The sequence below is a fragment of the Sus scrofa genome, chromosome 6, assembly GCF_054392235.1.
Source record: "Sus scrofa isolate SSC_HxYL_T2T_F1_AM1 chromosome 6, Sscrofa_HxYL_maternal_Yorkshire_Landrace_v2.0, whole genome shotgun sequence".
Classification (NCBI taxonomy): Eukaryota; Metazoa; Chordata; class Mammalia; order Artiodactyla; family Suidae; genus Sus; species Sus scrofa.
In genome coordinates this window covers 123894399-123920905 of record NC_139388.1, presented here as the reverse complement: position 1 = coordinate 123920905, position 26507 = coordinate 123894399, and the positions used below count along the sequence as shown (strand labels likewise).

The 26507-nt window shown below is 38.1% G+C and overlaps 1 protein-coding gene across 8 annotated transcripts in view; it reads right to left on the bottom strand.

Annotated features, from left to right (window-relative positions):
• Nucleotides 1-26507, bottom strand: part of GALNT1 (polypeptide N-acetylgalactosaminyltransferase 1) — a 137248-nt gene that overhangs the window by 69336 nt on the left and 41405 nt on the right. For 3 of the 8 annotated variants that reach the window (XM_084958497.1, XM_084958495.1, XM_021096270.2), the window contains exons 2-3: nucleotides 20430-20484; nucleotides 8446-8687 (exon numbers count right to left, since the gene is read on the bottom strand). In XM_084958497.1, the coding sequence (XP_084814623.1) occupies nucleotides 8446-8584 (139 nt within the window). In that variant the 5' untranslated portion in view covers nucleotides 8585-8687; nucleotides 20430-20484. Of the gene's footprint in view, nucleotides 1-8445; nucleotides 8688-20429; nucleotides 20485-25851; nucleotides 25917-26507 lie in introns of those variants that run through there. The other 5 variants (XM_084958498.1, XM_084958496.1, XM_084958499.1 and 2 more) reach the window with 3 other exon arrangements.

The window sequence follows — 26507 nt, the reverse complement described above, 5'->3', positions numbered from 1 at the left end:
CAGCTTTTCTAAATCTCTCTTTATAGTGATCACTTACTGCTCTTAACTATCACATCATTTCATCCAGGACTCTATGTCTCTAATCAATAGTTCTTTCTTACTATAATGATTCTAAACTCATCTATGACACCTCTCCTAACTAGATCTGATCTCTTTTCTTAGTCAAAGGTTTGTGTTCATCCATGTACCTTTGGTGTTGTGTTAGGCATTTTATAACTATATGCTAAATTAATATGTGAGCAAAACTGTTATTCAAAACAAGTCAAAATGAAACAGTAGACAAGGGTAGACATTATTATAAGCACGATGCATCAAGAAAGATAATTCTAATTAGAAGTAATGTTACCTCTTAATATACAGTTGTCCCTCAGCATCCACGGAGGACAGGTTCCAAGACAGCCCCTGCCCACCCTGTGGATACCACAACCCACAGATGTGCAAGCCCCTTATATAAAATGGTGTGGTACAGCCAGCTGACTCTCCAAATAACTTACGGATATGGAGGGCTGGCTGTATACATTAAAAACAGTGATATTTCTGATCAGCAATTCCCAAAGTTTGTTTCTTGTTATGTGCTTTTGAGACGTTAAAAAGTGTTTCAAGAAAAACAGGTTCTAGAATATATTAAACTTAGGGCAGGGGGAAGGTGTGTTAAACAAAGATGGGTAGCGAATGCAGTGAGAGTAAGAGTGAGGTAAAAGGAGATCCCACTGTGGCTTAGTGGGATCTAATATAACATAATAACCATGAGAATGCAGGTTCAATCCCTGGCCTCACTCAAATGACTTAAGGATCTAGCATTGCCACAAGCTGGAGCATAGGTCGCAGATGCGGCTCAGATCCAGCATTGCTATGGCTGTAGTTGTAGTGTAGGCCTGCAGCTGCAGCTCCAATTTGACCCCTAGCCTAGGAACTTCCATATGCCGTGGGTGCAGCCCTAAAATGAAAAAATAAAACAAAAATAAGGAAATAACTTTTAAAATTATGAGAAACTCCTGTGATACAATTTTAAAAAACAAATCTTGCCAAATGTTTATCAAGCAAGTAAGCTCTTTAAATATGAGAATTTCTTTAAATTCTCAGTGACAAAAATTCTCAATGATAAGTGTAATAAAAACTGTTAAGTACAGAAGTATAAGGCCCCATACAAGTCTTAAAAACCTTAAAAACCACAAATTATAAAACTTTCAGAGTCAATTCTACTTACTTACCTGTCTCTGAAAATAAACAGCAAGGAACAGATTTGGGGCAGGGAAAGTCAGGGGTCAACATAAAGCAGCAAAGTTCTGTGAGTCACATGGGCAACATAAAGAGTAGGTGGGAGACATCTAATGGTCCTGATTATAAACATCCTTCAGTTATCTGAACCCTATTTAAGTATAAGATGATGCTTTGAAGAAAAGTTAAAATGAAAGTTAAGTTACACAGAACACCATCTATAACATATCTTTGCTGGGGGCGGGGTTGGGGAGTAGATCCCAGATCTGATCGAGCCTCTGAAGCTACCCACCAATTTACAGGAAATATAGGGGACAGAGGACACGATTAAAAAAAAAAAAAAAAAATTAAAGAGATGTAAATCCTGACTGTGGGAAACTGAAGAGAAACAACCCAATTTCTTCTTTTTCAAAAACCAAAAAAGTGGGGTTAGGAAGATAAAGAGAAAGCGGTATCCATGTATCTGTGCCACAGACTAGCTCTGAGCGGACAACAGCTGCAGCCAGATGATGCATATATGGAAGATCAATTTTCTATTTTCTCTACTTTTGTTTATGTTTGAAATTTTCCATGGGGGTTGGAGGAGCATGAATGAGCACTCAAGAAGTTCTTACTATAAGAACCAGTAAGTATAAACTTGATTGCTTATAGCCTAAGAGACTTTAAGACCATAAAGTTAAAAACTTGCCCCATTCATGTGGCCTTGAGGTCTTAAAGAATTGGGCAAAACTGTACACATATAGAATCCTCCTGGCTGCAACATTTTATAAATTTGATCACCTGGTACTTATTAATCATCTTAACATTTAGTATAATGCCCACTATTATATATACTTCGACCTTCTGATACACCTGAGATTCAGAGCCACCTTTAAAATGACCATTAATCAAAAGTTATAAGACTACTGCATAGCTTATAGAATCCATCACAATACTCTAATTTAGAAATCATAATATCCTGAAGAATTAAATGGACCAATAACCTAATTTTCTTCGGCAAAGACACCAGGATAAAATTCAAGTAGTTAGTGAATATTTTTACTAATGCACTTGCAGTATTAAAAAGCAACTAAAAAAAAATAGTAGCATTAACTTTCCTTGTATTCTACTTAACAGTCTTTCATGTAAATTAAAAATGAGTTCAGTGAAACCTGTTTGATAGCAACTGAAATGGATGTGGATATTATCATTTCCTAAAATGAAAAGAAAACTTTCCTTGGCATAAATTTTTATATGCAAATCATTTCTACGAATCAAATCAACTTTGACAAGGGAGTAGCTAGTTGAAAGTGTTATATCAAAGTATTGAGTCCGAACAAACATATTATGTATGTCAGTTAAACCTAATTTACATGACAATATAGACAAGTTTCATGCTTTAGAAACTTTCATTATCAAAAAAAACCTAGGTTCACTTGAGTGCCCCCAAATAAGATTAACGTAAGACAAACCTCATGACAAACATGTGAATGTGCTCTAATAAATCTTAAAATTTCTAACCTGTATTCTTCTCATGGAAGAACAAAGAGGTATAGAGCTATACGATACCCATTTGGGGAAAAACACTAATAAAAGGCTAAAATCATCTTTTCTAAACTACTTTCTTATTATATGATTATCATCTTTACTGTGATTATTATGCACTCTGTTTCACTTATTCCAAAGTATTTTTTCCCGTATTTTAACATCTTTGAAATTGGGGTGTGGTTTACAATGAAAATTCAAATTTTTTTTGCTTTCTTAGTAGTATATGGAATAATGAGTATTCTACAATCAAAGCAAATTAAACTTTTAACATCGAATTGTTACATAACAAAATTCATTGATAACTGCTACCTCAACATCTGTCAGTTTCTACCTTCATTCTAATTTTATATTCAATTCATTTGCAATGTGTTTAAGACTCTAAATACACTAAAAGTCTATAATAAAGAATCTGTGAAAGACTTTACTAATAGTATTTTTAAGTTTTTAGTCATAAGTTTCTTCTATAAACCATGTTCTCAAAGTTTTCCTAATGTTTGACAATTGAAATAATTCTAGCATGAGCACATGAAAACTTGAATCAACATTTTAATGATGAGTATCAAGTACAGTGCCGGCATAAAGGATTACTTCCTACTTGAAAGTGCATCTGTAAAAATACTGAATATTCTATGTAACAACCAAATCCATAAACTGAATGAATGAGTTCCAAAAAGCAGAAGAGATGCAAAAATATCCCGACGACATAACCCACAATAAACTTGTTTTTTCAAGGGAAGCCTAACATAACTCTCTAGCAACAGAAGAATTTTGCTTTTCTCAGACAGTCCGGGGCATAAAAGAGAGTACGAAAACTATGATGAGAACTGTTCAGGAAAATAAAATAAAACAAAACAAAGCAAAACCAACCCTTTGTAATCACCAAAGACTAGTCCACTGAAGGAGGGAAGTAACAAGTTAATGTAAGAATCCTAGAAAACAAAATATATCAATGATAATCCTTTAAGAGGCCCTTGGCATTATCATAGGACTGAAGATCCATTCTGCTTAAAAGTAAGACACCCGGAGTTCCTGTTGTGGTGCAGAGATTAACGAATACAACGAGGAACCATGAGGTTGTGGGTTCAATCCCTGCCCTTGCTCAGTGGGTTAAGGATCCGGCGTTGCTGTGAGCTGTGGTGTAGTCGCAGACGTGGCTCGGATCCCGCATTGCTGTGGCTCTGGCGTAGGCCAGCAGCTACAGCTCCGATTTGACCCCTAGCCTGGGAACCTCCATATGCCGCAGGACGGCCCAAGAAATGGCAAAAAGACAAATAAATAAATAAATAAGACACCCTTGATGAGTTCCCGTAGTGGAAACCAATCTGAGTAGAAACCATGAGGCTTCGGGTTTGATCCCTGGCTCACTCAGTGGGTTAGGAATCCGGCACTGCCATAAGCTATAGTGTAGGTCGAAGATGTGGCTCAGTTCCCAAGGTGTTGTGGCTGTGGTGTAGGCTGGTAGCTGCAGTTCTGATTTGACCCCTAGCCTGGGAACCTCCATATGCTGCGAGTAGAGCCCTAAAAAGCAAAAAAAAAAAAAAAAAAAGCAAAAAAAAAAAAAAAAAAGCAAAAAAAGGCACCCTCTTGCACACAAGAGTATAAAGAATAGAATTTGGTAAATTTCACCAAATTGGCCTTGTAAAGCAATTCAGAGAAGTTCAGAAATGAGGTCCTTACAGTACGGAAACAACTGCTCTTGAACATCACATCTGCTCAGTGATTTTTTTTGCTTTTTTGTTTGGATTTGGTTTTTCAAATGCCATAGAAAATGAGGATCCTGGAGACCTTATGTGTTCCATTAAGAGACCTCCGTTCTTCAAGGTCACTGAGTATACTTGCTCATTCCACCAACAAGGTTTACATCCTCCATGCCATCACCTACCAATCCACTTCCAACAACTTCAGTGAAAGATCTCTTTTGGGGTACCACAATTCCTCACCAGCCTTAACTACTTCAGGACTCAGACACTACTTGGGATCTCTCAGTTCCCACTGCACTGAAACTTCACATCAGGGAAGATTTTTCAACTATTCTTGCTTGGCATCCACTATCTCCCTTCCCTAAATCATTTCCCCACTCTCTCACTTCAATCCCTTAAGTCTACATGGAACACAGTTTGTAAATGGATGCTCTAAGGCCCCACTGGAACCGCTGGCATCTCAAAGTCTCTCCCATTAGCTATTAACTCACCTGTTGGCTTACTGCTCAGCCCTTCTCCTTATCCTTCCTCTGCTGACCTCCTTCTCAGTCTGTCCCATTCAACACTTGGATGCCTCCAAGGAATTACAAAGCTTCTCCATCCTCTTGTCTCCTCAGCATAGAGGCCCCATCTCCTAGACTTGAATCTGGCTCTCCCCCAGAGCCACTAACCTCTCAACCCTCAACAACGTTCATACTCCTTTTCTCAGGAAGTGATGATGCTCTCATTGCTCCACACTGTTACTTCCAGACCATTTCTCCTTTACTTTGTATTTTTTTACTTTCAGTAAAAGCTATTTTCCCACTAGTGGTTTTCAAAGCTGTATTATATTACCCTTAGAATTCTCTTCAAGGATAATCCTTTTCTTATAGTTTTGATACCACACTGTCTCATCTACTGATAATTTGCTCTTTCAAGTATTATTTCTTTCCTTTATATTTTAAACCTCTCCCTTAACATACATTAAAAAAAATACATATATCCAAGAGTTCCCGTTGTGGCTCAGCCGGTTACAAACTAGTATCCCAACTAGTATCCATAAGGATGTGGGTTCGATCCCTGGCCCTGGTCAGTGGATTAAGGATCTGGCATTGCTGTGAGCTACAGTGTAGGTTGCAGACACAGCTTGGATCCTGTGTGGCTGTGGCCAGCAGCTGCAGCTCTGATTTGACCCCTAGTTTGGTAACTTCCATTTGCTGCAGGTGAGGCCCTAAAAAGCAAAAAAAAAAAAAATCCATAGAAAACCCACTTTGGCTCCATTTCTTTTTTTAAACTACTGTACTATCTTTCTGTGTACTGAAGCTTCCTAAAAGAGTAAGAAGATACACAACAGTATAAAAACCCACTGGCACTGAACTGGCACTTGCTAGGGTCACAAGAAACCCCCTATTAGGAAACATAACAGAAACACCTGTTCATCTCAGGTAAGCTCTCTGAACAAACCTCAGTCAAGGATTTCCATGCCCTCACTCCCTCTGGGCTTCTCCTACTGATGTTCTAGAAGCCTGCTATTCTTTGCTGATTCTCCATGACCCTCTCCCACTCTGGCCTGTCTCTTCCAACCATCCACATGCCCCTGGGCAGATCATAATCACACAACTCCCCACGTGCCACCTCAGCCATGCTCTGCCATAGGACAGCCCTCCCAGCACTGCAACGTTAAATATTCCAAAGGCAGAGCCCCTGCTGTGTGGCACAGTGAGTTAAGGTTCCAGTGTTGCTGCAACTGTGGTGTAGGTCGCAGCTGTAGCTTGGATTCGATCCCTGGCCCAGGAACTTCCTTATGCTATGGATGTTGCAAAAACCAACAAAACAAAACAAAACTCCAAATGCAACTCATCCTTCCGCCTTCTCATTAAAGCTGCTCTACCTCTGGGGGCCCCACCTCGTATCAATTCATCCAAAGAAGGAGACCTGAGAGTCATCTTAGACTCACTTTCCCGTATGACCCACATTCAATGACTCTGCATACCACGTAAATTCCACTAATTTCATATTTCTCACATACTTCACTTCCTTTTCCCTCCAGTGTCATTTTACCATAGCCCCAAAGAACTCCAAATTTCCCCAGCAGCCTCACAACTAGTCTCTGCTGTCTCACTTTCTTCTAGTACATCAGCCAGGTGACCACAAACTTCCTTCTGAAATCCTGGATCCCATCAGGTTACAGATCCTTCAATGGCATGCCTCAGCTACAAGATGAGGTCCAATACCTTTTAGCATGTCATAAAAGGCCTTCTGTTGTGGCGCCTCCACTAACCTCTGAAGCTTTGTCCCATGCGCTTTCCTCACGTGCTCCTATCTACCAACTCTGTTCTCTAACGTGCTTATCTTGCACATGCCTCTCTCCTTTACATGGAAGGTATTCCCCTCACCCGTCAAGCCTAACAAACACCCACTCACCCTGACACAACTCTGCCTGGGCCTTACATCCTTGCTGCACCTTCTCAGATGCTCCATAGTGTTCCTTCCTCCTGCTCTTATGCACGTCTCCAGCAGGCTATCATATTGCTATTTTACCGTTATTCTTTCTCTTCTACTGGATTGGGAGTTCCTCAAACGGAGGAACTTTTTTGTATTGTTGAACTGTGTGTCACTAGCATGCAGCACACTACCCGGCACATATCAGAGTTTAAAAGTGTCTTCACCTACTACATAGGTCCTAGTCTTTCTTACTTTCATCTCTTTGCATTTAAGATAGAACACCATAAACTCCCATTAGAAATGGCAATGAATTAAGGTGGAGTGAGGGGAAAGCTAATCTGCTCTATTTGGGGAAAAGAATATCCTAGTTTCTTACTGGTGAATGGCAATGCCCGCCCTTTGCTTTAAATGTAGATAGAGTTGTAGCTCTAACAACAGTTAAGGAGGCAGTGTCTTATCGCCCAACAAACTTACTAAGCAGCATGGGCATAATGGAAACCAGAAAAGTTAACAAATTAATAGGCTGACCGTGAATAAAAATATATCAAATAAAAACTATGAGAAGGGTGAGTATTAAAAAGTTACTAAAGTCCAGTGTTAGTAATCGAGCCTAATTTTAGGCAAATTTTGCATGAAATAAAACAACTGGTTACACAATCCCATTTATAAAAATTACAGAAAGAACACATACTTACCAATACAAATAAATTTTTTTAGATTATAAATTTTGAGGGACTAGGTACCTTCATTATAAAAGTGCAAAATATTTAAATGTAGCTATTCAAATAAAACAGTAACATTTACCTGTAATTCCTAAACACAGAATTATAGTTTAGCCAGATATTCTATAACTAATTCCAGAGAGTTCAAAGGCCAGAACAGCTGAATTCCTGACTCACAAGGCAGTTACTTTCACTTCGTTGTTGTTGTTGTTGTTTTAAGGGGCAGCATTTGTTTTTTAGTTTAAACACAGAGTCTAAAACAATTTTTCAGGTGTCTTCTGCCAAAAGTGTCAGCACTCCCACTCAGGTTCTCTGTATTTGCGTTTCCTTCCTTTTCCATACCAAGTACTACAGTGTTCTCACCACAGCTCCTATTTTATAGCCTGATCTTTTCTAAAGCTCTCCCTCAAAGTGCTAACTGGAGCTATTCACAGCATTAACAACCTCTCCAGACCACATCTACCTAAAATGACTCCTTCCCTTAGGACTGAGGTGGGAAGGCTGGAGAAATCTCTGTGATACCTGATAATGCGATTTTAACACTCCACTCGGCATTATAACATCAGACTAATCTTCTGTACAATTTTGGCAGCTCTAGCTAAGATTCCCTACATTATTTGGTAATATAATTTCTAGAAAATTAACTACATTGAACACTGAACACATATTGAATTTAGCAATTCCATACATAATACTTGAATACTTTTAACTGTTTGAAATATAATCATCACATATAGGAAGCCAGGGAGCACCATTAATCTAAAAATGTCAAAATTTTATTGTTTCCAAATTAGTTAGTAAAAACAAGTGACATACATATCAAAACAGGTCCATGATTATAAAATGTCACTCACCATCCCCAGCAGGAAGTCCTCTTTCTTTTTTTTCATCACATTTGTTGCATTCACTGAAGTACAGCAGCAGGAACATATCCAAAAGTACCCAAATCAAGGAGGTGGCTAGGACCACCTTGCAATATGCAAATTTTCTCATGGCACTTTAAGTAAAATGCAAAATTTTAAAATATATATATATAAATATACAAAGATCATGAAAATTATTCCAATCCAGTTTCATCAGAAATCACGTTCATAACCTACAGAAAGAAAAAGAGAAAAGATTAACTTAAAAATTCAGAACCAAAAAATGAACAAGATTAATTTCATATGCATAGGAAATTTTACTACAAAGAACAAGTTTTAAAAATCTGATTTGGAAAAGAGAATAGATTTGAAAAATACTTATAAAATTCATAAAAATTAATAGTATCAAGAACATGCCAATGACTCCTACAAATCAATATACACAATCCAACAGAAAAATGGGGAAAGGATGTTAACCCGTACTTTGCAGGAAAGAAACCTGAATAGCGAATAAACAAGTGCAAAGTTCTCTATTCACTGCAATTAGGAAAATGCAAATTAAAACAGTGGGCTACTATCTTATATCCATCAAACACATGAGGGTTAATTACCTTCTATTCAATTGCTGTATTAAACAGTAAAGCAAAAGCTAAGCCATTAACTGCCATGGGAGTTTACGAAACCAATAATTCCAGTCCATTTCAACCACTCAGATGCAGTTCCTAGGGTCCAAGGATTTGTATAGGTTCTCCGAGTAGCTATATCAGAGCAGTTTATTTGGGGTGATTCTGGTCACTCTGTCCCACTGAATCCTATTCTAAAAATGCTAGTCACCAGTCATTTAGAAACAGACTCATGGAAAGTATAACAGAAAAGGGTATCAAAAGATTTGAGGAGTTCCTGTTGTGGCCCAGCAGAAAATAATCCAACTAGGAACCATAAAGTTGTGGGTTCGATCCCTGGCCTAGCTCAGTGAATTAAGGATCCGGCACTGCTGTGAGCTATGGTGTAGGTTGCAGATGTGGCTCGGATCTGGCGTGGCTGTGGCTGGCAGCTGCAGCTCCGATTTGACCCTGGGAACCTACGTATGTCGCAGGTGCGGCCCTGAAAAGTTAAAAAGAAAAAAGATTTGAGATCTAGTCTTGGCTCTGACAGTAATTTTATAGACTTTCTGATGTTTAGTGTCTATCCACTCTCCTGCCCTAATCTGTTAAAATAGCATGAGAAAATGACTGGAGGAACTGTCACCATATTTGCAGTCATTTGGGATAGCTTGATCGGAAACATTTCTAGCATATAAGGGGCTCATCTTAGGGAGCTCTGGAGTTGACCAAGGGACCTTGAGAGGCAGGGAGTCATCCCACTGAGCCGCTGACTCTCAGGGTAAAAGGCCTATGTCACTGCACATTGGGAGAGACGGGTGGAGCACATTCAGAGGAGTGGATGGAGGAAACACACACTTGGCACAGGTGCCCCACACTGAAAGCCAACAAACAGATGCTCTGAAAGGCTGGCTGACTGGCAGTGTAGCAGCTTCTTACAAGGGCAGCTTTATAAAGCATGTTCCATGGCGGGCAGTGAAATGTGTTTACCTAAATAGTCTAGGACAGGCCAAAGAGTTTTATCTATGAAAAGGTTCTTGCCGACTTCATGAGGTGGCTAAACAGGAATCTGAAAAGGACCCCAAGATACTAAGAGATACTTATAAACATAAAACATTATTTCTGTTCATCTCTCTGAGGACTTTGATCTTTTGCCTACAGTCTTCCTTTCAGGAAACCAAGACTCCCCAACTTCACAGTAAGAACAGAGATGAAAACATCATATATATTCTTGCCTCAAAATAATACTTGCTCAGGAGTTCCCATTGTGGCTCAGTTCCCATTGTGCCTGACTAGTGGGAGTTCCTGTTGTAGCTCAGCGCATTACAAACCCGACTAGTATCCAGGAGGATTCAGGTTTGATACTTGGTCTTATTCAGTGGGTTAAGGATCCGGCATTGCAGCTCAGATCCCATGTTGCTGTGGCTGTGGCATAGGCTAGCAGCTGCAGCTCTGACTCAAGCCCTAGCCTGGGAATTTCCATAGGCCATAGGTGTGGCCCTAAAAAAAAAAAAAAGAAAAATCATCCTTGCTCATTATCTGATATTATGTCACATACATTGAGCAACTACTGATAACTATGGTAACTGGGGTTAAGGGGAAGACCAAATGCATGCTAATGCACAGTGTCAGGAAACAATAGTTCTCTCCAGAGAAGGAGATAAAAAATAAATATATTCATATTCATATATACGAATTTATATTTCAAGCCACTTTACACGAAAGGCTACTTCTTTTGGTCATTGGCAAAGCAAGCAGTCTAACTGCTAGTGTAATATCTAGGATCCAAATGCAGCTTTGTGTTCTCTAAAATCTGCTGATTGTGGTTTTGGGTTTTGTTTTGTTTTTTGTCTTTTCTAGGGCCACACTGGTAGCATATGGAGGTTCCCAGGCTAGGGGTTTAATTGGAGCTGTAGCCACCAGCCTAAGCCAGAGCCACAGCAACACGGGATCCAAGCTGCATCTGCGACCCACACCACAGTTCATGGCAACACCGGATCCTTAACCCACTGAGCGATAACAGGGATCGAACCCGCAACCTCCTAGTTCCTAGTCTGAATCGTTAACCACTGAGCCACGACAGGAACTCCTTTTTTTTTTTTTCCGATTGTGTTTTTTTCACTGCTTATAGCCCAGAACACTTGAATGTAAATCTTTATAGCTTTGTACCCATTCCTATTTAATTTTTCCAAGGAAGCACAATTAGATTCTAAAATTGAGAAAGAAATGAAGTGGGTGTGACTTTATTTGGAAAAAGAGTGGTATGGAGAAAGCAGGAGGATAAAGGAGAGGCAGAAATCTTTGAGGCTTTACATTAGAGATTCCTCAAATAGTAACAATAAAATCCACAAATTATTAAAAAACACTGATATGTCAGACTTCATAATTAAAATCTGCTCTTTCAGTTAAAAAAAACTGAAGTCATAGATTGGGGGGGGGAGAATATTTACAAATTACATATCTTACAAGTTACTTGTACCCAGAATATATAAAGAGTACTCTAAATACAATTTTTAAAAAATCCTAATAACAAAATGGACAAAAGGTTTGAACTGTTGCTTCACCAAAACGGTGATACCAATGGCAAATGAGCACATAGAAAAATGTTCAACATTGCTGGCTATTAGGAACTGAAAATTAATTACATTTTTTTTCCCCCAGGGCTGCACCGGCAGCCTTTGGAAGTTCCTAGGCTAGGGGTTGAATCTGAACTATATCACAGCCACAGCAATGCAGAATCCAAGCCACATCTGCGACCACATCACAGCTCTCAGCAACACCAGAACCTTAACCCACTGAGCAAGGCCAGGGATGGAACCTGCATCTTCATGGATACTGGTCAGGTTCATTTCCACTGAGCCACAACAGGAACTCCAGGAACTGCAAATTAAGATCACAATGAAATACCACTATGCACCAATACAAACAGCTAAAGGAAAAAAGAAAACTACCAAGTGGAATTGCTGCCACTGGACCTCTAATACCTTGCCAGTAGAATGCACTATGCTACATTCTCTCTGGAAAACAGTTTGGCAGTTTCTTCCCACAAGAATCGCCAAATCCATGCCTAGCTATTTACTTAAGAGAAAGGAGAACATACTTCTCTACCCAAAGGCTTGTACACAAATATTTATATCATTATATCAATTTAATCATAACCATCAAAATCTAGAAACAATCCAAACATCCATCATCTGGTGAATGTATAAACAAAGTATGGTATGCTAAATGGTGAAATATTACTACCCAGAAATACGGCAATAAAAAAGAACTCTTATATGCAATAATACTGATGCATCTTAAAAGCTCTGGCTGAGTCAAAGTGGTCAGTCACAAAAGGCTGTATACCATATACTGTATGATTCCCTTTGTATGAGACAGAAATCAGATCAGTGGTTGCCAGGGGCTGTGGAGAAACAGGGCATTGCCGTTAGAGGAGCATGAAGGAACTTGCAGTTATGAAAACATTCCATTTCTTGCTTGTGGTGATGGTCATAAGATTACATCCATCTGTCCACCCTGGTATGATTACACCTAAAAGGGTAAATTTTACTGTACATAAATTCAGCCTCAATAACTTTAAAAATAAATACAGGAGAGGTGAATATCCTTCAAAGAAGTACTTTCAATTTTAGGAGAAAAACTTGTATATTTCCTCAAATGACACATATCAGTCATTAAAAGCTCAGTTCTTTTGTCTCAACCACAATAGATTAAAACCTTCCGTGTGAAATGCATTAACTACTTAATTTATTTTAGAACTTACAAAATCAGAATTAATGTCAAAGCATAGTGATCAATTTTATCAGTAAACTTCTGTTTCTACCCTACATGTCATATGCCAAGTTTTCCAAAGGTTGATCTATTTTCCTGGGCTAAATAATTATTTTTTTCTTATTCCTCATACTGTTTCCACTGTTCTGAGAAAATAAACAAATTAAAAAATCACAGAGGGGAGTTCCCGTCATGTCTCAGCAGAAATGAATCTGACTAGAGTCCATGAGGAGGCAGGTTCAATTCCTGGCCTCGCTCAGTGGGTTAAGGATCTGGCATTGCTGTGGGCTGTGGTGTAATCACAGATATATCTTGGAACTCACATTGCTGCAGCTGTGACACAGGCTGGTAACTGCAGCTCCAATTCAACCCCTAGCCTGGAAACTTCCATATGCCACAGGTGTGGCCCTAAAAAGACAACAAAACACGCATGCACACATACACACACCACCAAAAAACCCTAAGGTATTTGGAATTAAAGAGAATCCTTCTATTAATTCCCTTTTCTGCTTATGAGTGTTTGAGAATTGGGTTCCTGACACATGCCTGGGACATGGTAGATGGCAGAGGAGACTTAAGCAGGTTCTAGTCCACTGGAGAGGTCACCCTCTACTAGTCATAAACAATTATATGTTATGACTGCACTATTTGAAAACATACTTTTTTTAATGCCCCAAATCACAAAAACATATCAAATATCAAAAGTAGATGCAGAATGAATCATAGAAATAAAGGATCACACCAAAACACACACCTATCCACCACTCAATTTAAAAACAAGAACATGACGTTTAAAGTTCCCTCTCCAATACCATCTCTTCACCAACTCCTCAAAGACAACCTCTATTCTGAATTTATCCTTTTCCTGAGTTTTACTTCATTGATATCCTTTAAAAAACAACAACACTTGTTTACATTTGTCTGTTTCTGAATTGCTTATAAATGGAAAAACTCTACACTTGTTTTTCTTCTGATACTATGTTCCTGAGACCCAATAGTATGCTGGAAGTAGCTGCAGTCAGTTCATTTTCACTACTGTATAGTATTCCACTGGCTTATACAATTTTACATTATGAGGCTTACCAGTTTATCCATTCCATGCCTAACAGACATGTGATCATTTCTAGGTTTGTATTATTACAAGCAGTATTGCTATTAACATTCCTGAACATGTTCCCTGGCACAAATATGCAAGCATATTTATTTAGGGCAGGTGTCAGCAAACTTTTTCTGAAAAGGTCCGGACAGTAAACATTTTAGGCTCTGTGGGACCTAAGATCTCTATTGCAACCACTCAAATGTGGTGTTGTAATACAAAAACAACCATAAATGATACATAAACAAGTAATTGTGACACTATCTCAATAGAACTTTAAGGACAATGAAATTTGAAACTCATGTAATTTTCATATTACACATTATGAAGTATTTTTATTTTTAAAAATCATCTTAAAATGTTAAAAACCTTTTTTAACACATGAATTATCACGCCAACCCTGACCTACAGATATTAGGTCACAGAGTATACATATTTTCAATATGACTAAATATGGAAAATTTGGTTTTCCAGGTGGTTGAAACAAAATAGAAAGGAAAATGAGAGCTCTGAATGTTTTATATCCCTGGCAACACTTAACTGATGTCAAACTGTTTTATTTTTTGAGAACATGATAGTGGTATAATTGTTATCTTATTATATAGTTTTAATTTGCATTTCCCCATCTCATGGTCATTCCATTTCCTCTTCTCTAATATAACTATTTAAGTTCAGTTCATTATTTTATTGGGTGGGGTTGTTTTGTCTTTTTCCTATTAGTATTTTAAAGATCTTTATACAGTCTGGATTCTAAACTCACGTCAATTACATGCACTGCCAGTATATCTTCTTAAACAAGAGATGTCTTTTACAGCTCACATTTTCAAACCTTGAAATTCCTCTTTCTAGAGATCATTAAAAATAATATTTTAATGCCTAAAAATTTTCTAAAGGTGTGCAATGTCAACTTTATCATAAACCAGGCTTCCAAGGTTCTATATTCTGTTCCACTGGTCTGTCTACTCCCACACCACATGGCTGTCCTAATTATTACAGCTTTATAACAATTCTTGATATAGAGTAAAGCAAGTATTCTTACCTTTCGCTACTTCTTGGGGAGGGTACTGGCCTTCCTTAGCTATAACAACCATACAATTACTTAAAATGATATTCCACCTACCGCAAAATAAATCTACCAGTTAAAAGTATTTACATATCTATGGCGGAATAATTCCACTGTTCTGAGAAAATTAATTTAAAAATCACAGAGGGGAGTGCCCATCGTGGTGAAGTGGAAACAAATCTGACTAGCATCCTTGAGAAGGCAGGTTTGATCCCTGGCCGCGCTCAGTGGGTTAAGCCGGCATTGCGGCGAGCTCTGGTGTAGTTTGCAGATGCGGCTTGGATTCAGCATTGCTATGGCTGTCGTGTAGGCCAGCAGCTGTACCTCCGATTTAACCCCTAGCCTGGGAACCTCCATATGCTGCAGGTGGGGACCTAAAAAGACAAAAAAAATCACGGAGGTCATAAAAAAAGGAAGTTAGTGATGAGGAGAAGAATTAAATTCAAGAGAAGTCTAGAAGAAAAGTTCCACAAGATAAAAAGCCCCAAAATAAACCCATACACTTATTGTTAGTTAAGCTACAACAAAGGAAGCAAGAATATGCAATGGAGAAAAGACAATCTCTTCAATAAGTGGTGCTGGGAAAACTGGACAGCTACATGTAAAAGAATGACATTAGAACATTCTATTGAAGCTCCCGCTGTGGCACAATGGGATCAGCAGCATCCTGGGAGCACTGGGACACGGGTTCAATTCCTGGCCTGGCACAAGGGGTTAAGGATTTGGCATTGCCACAGCTGCAGCTCAGATATGAGCCCTGGCCCAGGAGTTCCATATGCCGCCAAGGTGGCCAAAAAAAAAAAAGAGAAGATACTATAAACCTCTTAGAGGAAATCACAGGCAAGACATTTTTTGACTTAAATTGCAGCAATATCTTTTTTGGATCCACCTCCCAGAGTAATGAAAATAAAAACAAAAATAAACAATTGGGACCTGATTAAACTTAAAAGCTTTTGCACAGCAAAGGAAACCATAAAAAAAAAAAAAAAAAGACAACCCACAAACCCACAGGAGAAAATCTTTGCAAATAAAGTGACCAACAGGGATTCATCTCCAAAATATACAAACATCTCATACAGCTTTATATAAAAAATAAACAACCCAATCAAAAAAATGGGCAGGGAATCTAAATAGACATTTTTCCAAAGAAGACAGACAGATGGCCAAAAAGCACATTAAAAAATGCTCAACATCACTAATTATTACAGAAATGCAAAGCAAAACTATAATGCGGTAAAATCACCTCACACTGGTCAGAATGGCCATCATCAAAAAGCCTATAATAAAAAATGCTGGAAAGGGTGTGGAGAAAAGGGAAACACTGTTGGTGGGAATATAAATTAGTACAACCACTATGGAGAAGAGTATGGGGGTCCCTTAAAAGACTAAAATAGAACTGCCATATGATCTACCAATCCCACTCCTGGGCATCTTTCCTGGGTAAGAAAACCATAATTCCAAAAGATACATGCACCACAATGTTCAATGAAGCACTATTTATACTAGCCAAGACATGGAAGCAACCTAAATGTCCATCATCAAAAGCAGATTGGGTAAGACGTGGTACATGTATACAATCGAATGTGACTTGGCCGTAAAAAAGAACAAAAGAATGCCAGTTGCAGCAACATGGATGGACCTTGAGATTAATCATACTAAGTGAAGTTAAGTCAGATAGAGAAAGACAAATATTATATGCGAGTACTAATGTGAGGAGTCTAATACAAAATGACACAAAAAAACTTATTCACAAGATATAAACAGACTCAAAGATTTGGAAACCAAACTTATAAGGTTACTGAAGTGGAAATGTTGGGGCAGGGATAAATTGAGAGGTTGGGAGTGGCATATATACACTACTATACAAAATCGCTAAGTACCAAGGACAGGGAAATCTACTCAATGCTCTGTGATGGCCTATATAGGAAAAGAATCTGAAAAAGAATGGATATGTGTATGTGTATAACTGATTCACTTGGCTGCACACCTGAAGCTAACACAATATTGTAAGTCGAATATACTCTAATAATTTTTTTTAAAAAGTTACAAAAATGTTTTTCAAAATGACAGCATTATTAAAATAAATGTATAGCGCCTAAACTTTGTCTACTATATTGTTATTCCTTTAAAAAATAAAAAAGACTTCACTATTTTAGAGTCACAACTTATTCCATGCTGTCTGGATATTTACTGAGTCTTGGTCAACCATGTTTTGATACTATGTCAGGCACTGGAGATGCTACAAGCATGAAGGCAACAATCCATACCACGGAAGTGCTTATCACACTATTAAATACCAGTCTAAGAGACAGGCCATTCACATTACAAAAAAGAAACATCAACTCAGGAAACCTGGCAGGAAAAAGTCATCCAGATAGGGAAGTTTCTAAACAGGTTTTATCAGGCAGCATAAAATCTAAACTTTTCTGCAACAAGGCTTCCTTTAGATTTTTTCTATAGTTGTATTGTTTCCGTCTCTCCTTCAGCAAAACCCTTTAAGGACTTCTTATTTTGTTCTAAAGAAAACTATTTTCAGGACCCATACTGAAAGTACCCACTAAAAAAATTCCATGGTCAAATAAGTTAGGGAAATATTACATACTCTATTCATTCTGGGAGAGTCATACTATATATTATTGCACTAAAGGTTCTCAGAAGTCCTGCAATAGGAAACCTGTGTAAGTCTGTTAATTCAGTGCTTCTCATGTTCAAGCATGGATCCTGCCTCATCTACTTTGTCTTTCTCTTTTGTATAACACAAAGCAGGTTTCAATTAGCAATAAATGAAGTAGTAAAGTAGCAAAGATTGGTTTTAAATCCTGGAACCACGCAAGTTGTAAACTATAGGTTATTTTCTTTCTGCAAAACTGTTATGTCTGTGAATCTGCAAATTATGCAAAAAAGAGATCCCCCTGTGTTTAAACGTCTCTCACAAGGCATAGAGAGAAGGTTAATTTTGTAATATCTTGATTTAACTAATTTAAGTTCATATTTCTATATTGTTCTTTAATATAACATATACCTGTATATAATACAGATAGTTGTGGACAAAAATGGGAAATCCAAATATGACCATTATATAAATCCCTAAAAGAATCTACAAACTTGTCCTCAGATCAGTGAAATTTGTCAACTATTTCTACTACAAATTATTTTTTCTAAGTACAGAATATCATATTCTAAAGAATCTATCAGCATTAAACACAGCATTCAGCAAATGCAACATTATTTCATGTAGGATAGATCCTGTGAACAAAGAGTTAACACAGCCAAGTCTGTTTTACTCAGTCCTCACTAAATCCTGGGGGATGCCTAGAGCCATGGCAATGACCCCTGGCCAAACTCTGAGAACTAAACTCTTGGAATATTCACAGTCACTGGTTAAGGATGTTAGAGGTGGTAGGTCAGGATGTACCAGGCTGTTAGCATTGTTTAAAGTTATCATCAAGATTTATGAGTTACACCTGGTATCTGGTTGAGGCCCTAAGTTTTGGACACCAGAGCTGACCACATGGCAGGAATATGCCTATGTGACCACCTTCCTATAACAACTCTGGACTGTGACACTCATCTTGTACATGCTCTACCATTCAGTTAGAGGGACAATAGCACCCATGTGATCCTCACATTCCTGATCTCTCTCTGGCATGCACCTGTATATACCTTTTTCCTGCTGTTCTTACACTGCATCCTTTGCTGCAATAAAACCTAGCTGCAAATACAACATTATATTGAGTTGTGTGAGTCTTTCCAGTAACTCAAACTAGTGGTCAGTCACAGGACCCTCAAAACAAATATCATTAAAGACTTTAGTTGCCATTAATACCTAACTTCTTTAATTTTAACAAGCTAAATGATCCTAACGAAGTCCTTAAATGAACAAATCAGTGTACAGGACAAAAGCTAAGACGTAAGCCTGAGCTGACTGTCCTTAGAAAGGCCTGGTTGCAAGGTCAGCCCTTGGCTGGCATCTGGGAACTTGAATGATAAACAGTTCCCTCTGCTGATATAAAACTTACCTTAAATGAAAACAGGGCCTCACTACACCTCAACTGTTAGGACAAACAATACGGTTTATGCAAAATGTTTGTTTTCCTTCTCAGAGCCTGAAATTTTGGTACATTTCAGGCAGAGGGTGCCTCTATTACTAGGTCCAACAAAAACATTGGCATGGAGTCTAATGAGTTTCCCCGGTTGACTGCACTTCACATGTGTTGTCAAAATTCACTGCTAGAGGAATTAAGCTAATCCTGTGTGACTCCAGTGAGAGGAGAAACTCTTGCAAGTTAATTTCTTCCAGACTTCACCCTACATACTTTTTCCCTGTGCTAATGCTGCTTTGTCTCTTTTTGCTGTAATAAACCTTAGACATTATTATGACCAAATGCTGAGCCCTAGGAACCCTCCCATCAATGAACTTTGGAGTGGTCTTGGGAATACTCAACACAATCAGCTTTTTTTTTTTTTTTTCTTTTTTAGGGCCACACCTGTGGCATATGGAGGTTCCCAGGCTAGGGGTCGAATCGGAGCTGTAGCCACTGGCCTACACCATAGCCACAGCAACGCCAGATCCGAGCCATGGCTGCTACCTACGCCACAGCTAAGGCAGCGCCAGCTCCTTAATCCACTGAGCAAGGCCAGGGGTCGAACCTGCATCCTCATGGATACTAGTCAGATTCGTTTCCGCTGAACCACAAGAGGAACTGAACAATCAGCATTTTAAAACAAAACTGAGTGTCTATTATGTCAAAATGCTGAAATTCACTTTCAATTCTAAAACATTTGTTATGTGATCCTAGCAATTGGACTTTATTTGCATAAACCTGGGCCTCTTTATTCCCCTGAACAAGAAATAAAGACTAAACCCATGTTATGGTCCCATTGCACTGAATGAAATGAAATAATGCAAAACACACTCATATACTCAGTAAACAGTAAATATTAAATAGTATTTCTAGTGGCTCTTTCTTAGATGAAACAAAACACTGGGAAGCTTTTATGTTTGTACTGACGCAATGAGAATTCAAACAGCCATTTGGAGTACTGCGAAGAGAAGCTCAAAGACAAACTTTGACCCTCCATCTCCAACACTGGTGCTGTAAGTGCTTTCCAGTCCACATGACAGGATTATTGGTTGAGCTCAAGCAGTTAAATCCTATGTAATAAGTATCTTTATTTCCAAACCTGGTCTTCATTTAGCCTTCAAATTGACCTCCTGAATGAGAAGTGAATGTACAAACTAATGAATACTGCGGCTATGCTTGATGATTTTACTTCTCAAATTACTAAACTGGGATTTTAGTTCAAGCCATTTTCTGGTGTGCATATGAGGCATAAAGTCCAATCAACATAAGTCTGAAACCTACAGCACTATAAGAGCAAACCCCAATATAAACAGAAGTACAACCCTAAAGCCAATTACTCCCAGCTATCAACTTACCCCAAAGTGGCTTTTCAAATGAATTCATATCCCAAATCCACATGTCCCACATCTCCTGTTGAAAAATAAATTGCCTAAAATCAGTTTATTACAAAAAAACTCTGTCCTTCCCCCCTTACCTCAGACACCCTATTCCACTGGACGGTAGGCCAGCCACCAAATCACCTATCCCTAATTCATTCAAACTTTAATAAATATAGAGTACGTACAAGACACAACGTTAAGTAGTTTTATGTATGCAATTAGGGAAAAAGCTCATTTTCTGCCCTAAGTGAGCTTGCAGTTTAGGAAGACAGATAATAAGTTTGCGCAGCACTTTACAATTTACAAAATGCTCTTTTCTACCTTTGCAACAGGTGCCAAATTACAAGGCGCTACAGTGCACAAAGGAGAGGAGCTGGTGGGGGGAGAATGACTGGGGAATTGGTCTGAGTTAGGAAAAGGCAAAGGGGTGTTTCAGGTGAACAAAACAATGTGAGCTAAAATAGAGGCAGAAAAAATCAGGGGATGTCTAGGGGACAGCACACAGGAAAACTGGGAGATACAGTTGAAAGAGTGTGTTCAGAACAAAAGAAATAATGACTATCTCACTAAGGAGTCTGAAGAGCAATGATCAGGGGAAGCTGTCCCATGTTTTTACTTTTGTCTTTTGAATACAAATAGCGAAACATCACAACAGAACACACCGTGATTTCTGCTCTCACCTCCCAACCATGAACTCGGATACAAAGAAATACACTGCCCTCACCAGTAATGGAAAACCCCAGAGATCCTGCGACACAGTTTCCTGCAAATAAAGGATCCAGCAGGAATCTCCTCCAGGCCAGGGGCCGATTCTATTTTCCAGCCATGGAGTCCTCCCAGTCTCCAAGGTTTTGTTCTGTATTTTTGCCCAAACACCAGCCTCGACCCTGAGTTCCATAATGCCACCCTCTTCCCCTCAAATCATCACTCTCTCTTCTCTCCTTTACCACCTTCTTGCAAGTAGTCTTCATTCGCGGCCCTTAATTTCTTAACCTCTCAACCTAGTGTAGTCTGTCTTCACCTTGATGAAACCATTTTTTGGTCAAATCACTCCAATGTCCTAACTATCAAGACAAGCCTCTTTCTCATATTCTACTTGATGTCTCCGCCTCTTAAATTATGTGTGGAAAAGGAGGCTATAAATAAAACATAATCTCTTCTTTTCTTGGCTCCAGGGTCATTCCTTGTTCTCCCACTTTATTGTCCACACTTTGCAGTTTTCTTCTCTGGCTCATCCCACTCTGCCTTGGACCTGTCTGCAGGCTGCCTGACACTCTACATGGCCTTCTTTGGAAATCCACTAGTTGTAAAGCTTTACTGAACATGTGCCCGTGACTCCTATACCTCTAATTTCTTCCTGGGATGCTCTGGTTAGAATACAAGCTCCTCCAGAGTGGGAATCATGTTTTTCATACATGAGCCCTAAAAGTCTGATGATAGCAGAAACTCATATACAAAATAGCATCTTCACCAAGTCATTTTTTATTTTTTCCTAAGGCCTTATTTTTCATTCTAGCACCAAACACTAAAATTTACAACATAATATATACTAATTAGTTTATTAATTATCCTATAAACTTCATGAGGGCAGAGAGACTTTATTTTGTTTAGTGCTATTATTATAGCACCTGGAATAGTACTTGGCACATGGCATAAGAGTTTGATAATTATTTGGTTAAATGAATGAAAATACCAGAAAAAAATATCATGTAGGAAGGAATAAAGGTAACTGAAATTAAAGCATTTTAAGTTGCTGTGTTTTGGTACAGGGCAGGGATTTTTGACTAATTTTAGACTTTTTAAGATCAAATATTTTTTTTAATTAAAAGGAAACAATTAAGTAAAAACATTATGTATAATTAAAAACCAAACTGGAAAAAGGAGAAATAAGAAAATCAATCAATTCAAAATAAAATAAGAAAGAAATTTAAAATCATAAAAAATCACAAATATAGAAAGCACAAAACAAAATGGTAGAAATAAATCCCCATACATAAATAAATAAAAGTAAGACTAAAAGACTAAATGTAGTCATTAAAAGTTATCAGATTGGGGGGGGTTGTTTTTCAGCCACACTCACAGTATGTGGGAGCTCCTGGGCCAGGGATCAAACCTATGATACAGCAGCAACCTGAGCCACAGCAGTGACAATGTCAGGTCCTTAACCTGGTGTGCCGCAATAGAACTCCAATTGGAGTTTTTAAAATAAAAGCTATACGCTATTTGTGAGACATACAACAAAAACATAAGGATTCAAAACAGTAAAAGCAATCTCACCAAAGACATACAAATAAACATATAAAAAGATGCTCCACATCATTTGTCATCTGGAAAGAAGTCACAATCATATTGGCTTGTGGATAAAGCTTGGAGCTAGCAGAGCAACAACAAGAAAGTGAGCTAGAAATCCTAGAAAGGAAGGACATATCCACCACAATCCTTAGTCAAGCCCCTGACCACACAACATGGAAGAGATCCCAGAGACCCAAAAGAAAAGTAACAGCCAGATGGCTGGAAAAATGAAGCAAAGATATCAGCTGTTGTCCAAGGCAAGGGAAACAGAGGCTGGAGTTTAAGTCTAATCAGCTGACTGCCTAACAGAACAACAAAAAAATCAGTAATCTGTAGGACAAAACAGAATTGTGGGTCACTAAAAACATATCTGCAATACCCAGCATATAATAAAAAATTACTAAACACGAAAAAAATGTGACCCACAGACAAGAAAAAAAGTAGTCAATATACACTGAACACAAGATTACTTGGAATTTGTTGACAAGGACTATTAAGCAGCTACTACAAATGTGTCTAAGAACTTAATAATAATAATAAAGAGAGGGAATTCTCATCAGAGAAATGAAAACTATAAAAAAGGAATCATATAGTATACCATGTGGAACACAAAGATACAGTATGACGTAAAAAATTCACCTGGCAGTTTTTAACAGCAGATTAGAGATAACAGAATATAGCATCAGTCACTTTAAAGGCAGATCAAAAGCAATTATCCAATTCTGAAGATCTGAGTGAAAGAAAAATATTTTAAAGAATGGAGAGCCTCAGTAAGCTCACTGAAGAGAGGTACAATACTATGAAGTTTAATGTAAGTGAAATCAGAGTCCCAAAAGGCGGGCACAGAGAAAATTATACAGAAAAGTATACATAAAAATAACATATCGACTGTTCGGGGGAAACATGAAATTGCAAGTCTAAGTTTAGTGAACCCTAAGCAGGATAAATACAAGGAAAATCACAATTCGAGCACATTATATTCAAATTGCTACAAACTAAATATTTAGAGAAAATTTTGAAAGCAGCCAGAGGCAAAGACATTACATACAGAGAAAAAAACAGATGACTTCTCATTACATGAAACAAAGACATTCTCAAATAAAGAAAAAGCCAAAACAACACATCTCTCTTACACCTGCACCATAAGAAATGCTAACAGGAGTTCCTTAGGCCAAAGAAAAATGATACCAGATGGAAACTCAGATCTGTAAGGAGAAATGAAGTATATTAGCAATGGTAAATATCTGAGTAAAAAAATTTACTACTTTTCCCTCTTCATTTTTTTTTTTCTTTTTTGGCCACCCCAGGGCATATGGAATTCCTGTGCCAGGAGTCAGATATGAAAGAGAGTTGTGATCTATGCTACACTGCAACAACATGAGATCTTTAAAACACTGTGTGGGGCTGGGGACTGAACCTGCATCCCAGCACTCCAGAGATGCCACCAATCCCATTGCACCACCCACTGCAATCAAGTGGGAACTCTATCCCTCTTGAGAGAGAGAGATATATTTAGGCTTTTTTTAGGGCCACACCTGCAGCATATGGAAGTTCCCAGGTTAAGGGCCGAGTTGGAGCCACCACTGCCGGCCTACACCACAGTCACAGAAACACCAGATCCAAGCCGAGTCTGCGACCTACACCACAGCTCATAGCAATGGCAGATCCTTAACCCACCAAGAGAGGCCAGGTATCAAACTCAAGTTCTCATGGATACTAGTCAGGTTCCTAACCCACTGAGCCACAACAGGAATCCTCCTCTTGATTTCTTAAAAGAGATGGTTGATTAAAACAAAATTTAGGAGTTCCCGTCGTGGCGCAGTGGTTAACGAATCCAACTAGGAACCATGAGGTTGAGGGTTCGGTCCCTGCCCTTGCTCAGTGGGTTAACGATCTGGCATTGCCGTGAGCTGTGGTGTAGGTTGCAGATGCAGCTCGGATCCCGCGTTGCTGTGGCTCTGGCGTAGGCCGGGGGCTGTGGCTCCGATTCAATCCCTAGCCTGGGAACCTCCATATGCCGCGGGAGCTGCCCAAAGAAATAGCAAAAAGACAAAAAAAAAAAAAAAAAAAAAAGAAAAGAAAGAAATACAAGTCATATTTACCTAAGGAGTTAAATAAATTATAAAACTTAACTCTTAAAAAAAAAACAAAATTTATAACTGTATTGTACAAGTTATTAATACGAAGACGTAACGTATGACAAAATTAGAACAAAGGATAGAGGTGAGAGTAAGCGTTAACTATCTAGTCATGAGGGACTTTTATTTTGTGAAATAATACAACCCAACATCTATTCATGACATTTAAGCCAAAAACAAAAGAAATTCTAGAAAATTAGAAATAAGAATGAACTCTGCCTACCTGATAAAGGATATCTGCCCTAAATGCAGAGTAAACAAAATGTTTAATCTTTAAGAGTTGGAAGCATTCCCTTTGAAGTTAGGAAAAGAGCAAAAATGCCATCTGTCATTTTTTCTTCCCAACAATGTACTGGAGTTCCTATCTAGAACAGTAAAGTAAGAAAAAGAAACAAGAGATTTAAGAATTGGAAAGAAGAAAACAGAACAAAACCAAAAGAAACGGTAGAAAATGAAGACAACCAGAACTAATGAACTTCCAGCAATGTTGCTGGATTCAAGACCATCATACAAAACTCACTGAATTCTTTTGCCAAAAAAAACTAGAAAATTGCTCAGAAAGACCTTTTCAAAAATGAAGATAGCATGCTGGCATATAAAAGATTTATCATAGTAAATAATTCTCTCAATATTAATCTATATACTTAATACAGCTTTGATTAAAATCTCAGTATAATTTTTTATAGAACTTTAAAAGCAGATGCTAAAATCATACACAACAAAGCCATGAAAGCCAGTAAGATTTTGAACAACAAGGTAAGGGAACTCCGTGGTCTAGCCATCAAGCTATAGTACTTAAATCAGTGTGAATCATGGGCAGAGACATTAAAGACCAACAAAACAGAAGAGAGCCCACGATCAGACCCCTTGGTCACATGTAAACATGACAGAGGTGGCACTACAAATCAGAACAAAAGGCATGGGCTATTTAATGAATGTTCATCCATATGAAAAAATAAAATTCCTACCTCTCACCATCCAAATATCCAGTTCCAGGTGGATTAAAGATTTAAGGATACAAGTATCTAAAACTTTAAAAGAAAATATAGGTAAATATCTTTATGTCCTTGGTTACAGAAGAATTTCTTAAACAATACTCAAAAAGCACAGACCATTAAAGAAAAAATTAATAATTACTACATGAAAATTAAAAATTTTAAAACAAAGATATCATAGACATTGAAATGATAAGCCAAAAGATTAGGGGGGAAATATCCATTACAGAAATAATCAGCAAAAGATTAGTTTCAGTATGTATTAAAAACTTCTCCAAATCGAAACAATGCAAACAGTGAAAAAGAGGCTGAAAAGCAAGAACGAGCAAATTACAACCAAGAAAACATAAACAGCCAGTGAACATATGAAGATATACTCAATCTCAGTAGTATTCAGGGAAATGAATTTGACCTCAATAGATTAGCAAAAGCACAAAGTGTTATTAGTAAGGAATAAAGAAATGGGCCACTCATACCACGCTGTTCCAAGTGTAATGTGGCACAGCCACTCTGCAAAGCAACCTGACAATATGTAGTAAAGCTGAAGAAAGCACTGCCCTATCACTCAATAATTCCACTTCTAGGTACATATCCCAGAAAGACTCTTGCTACATATCCCAGAGAAACTC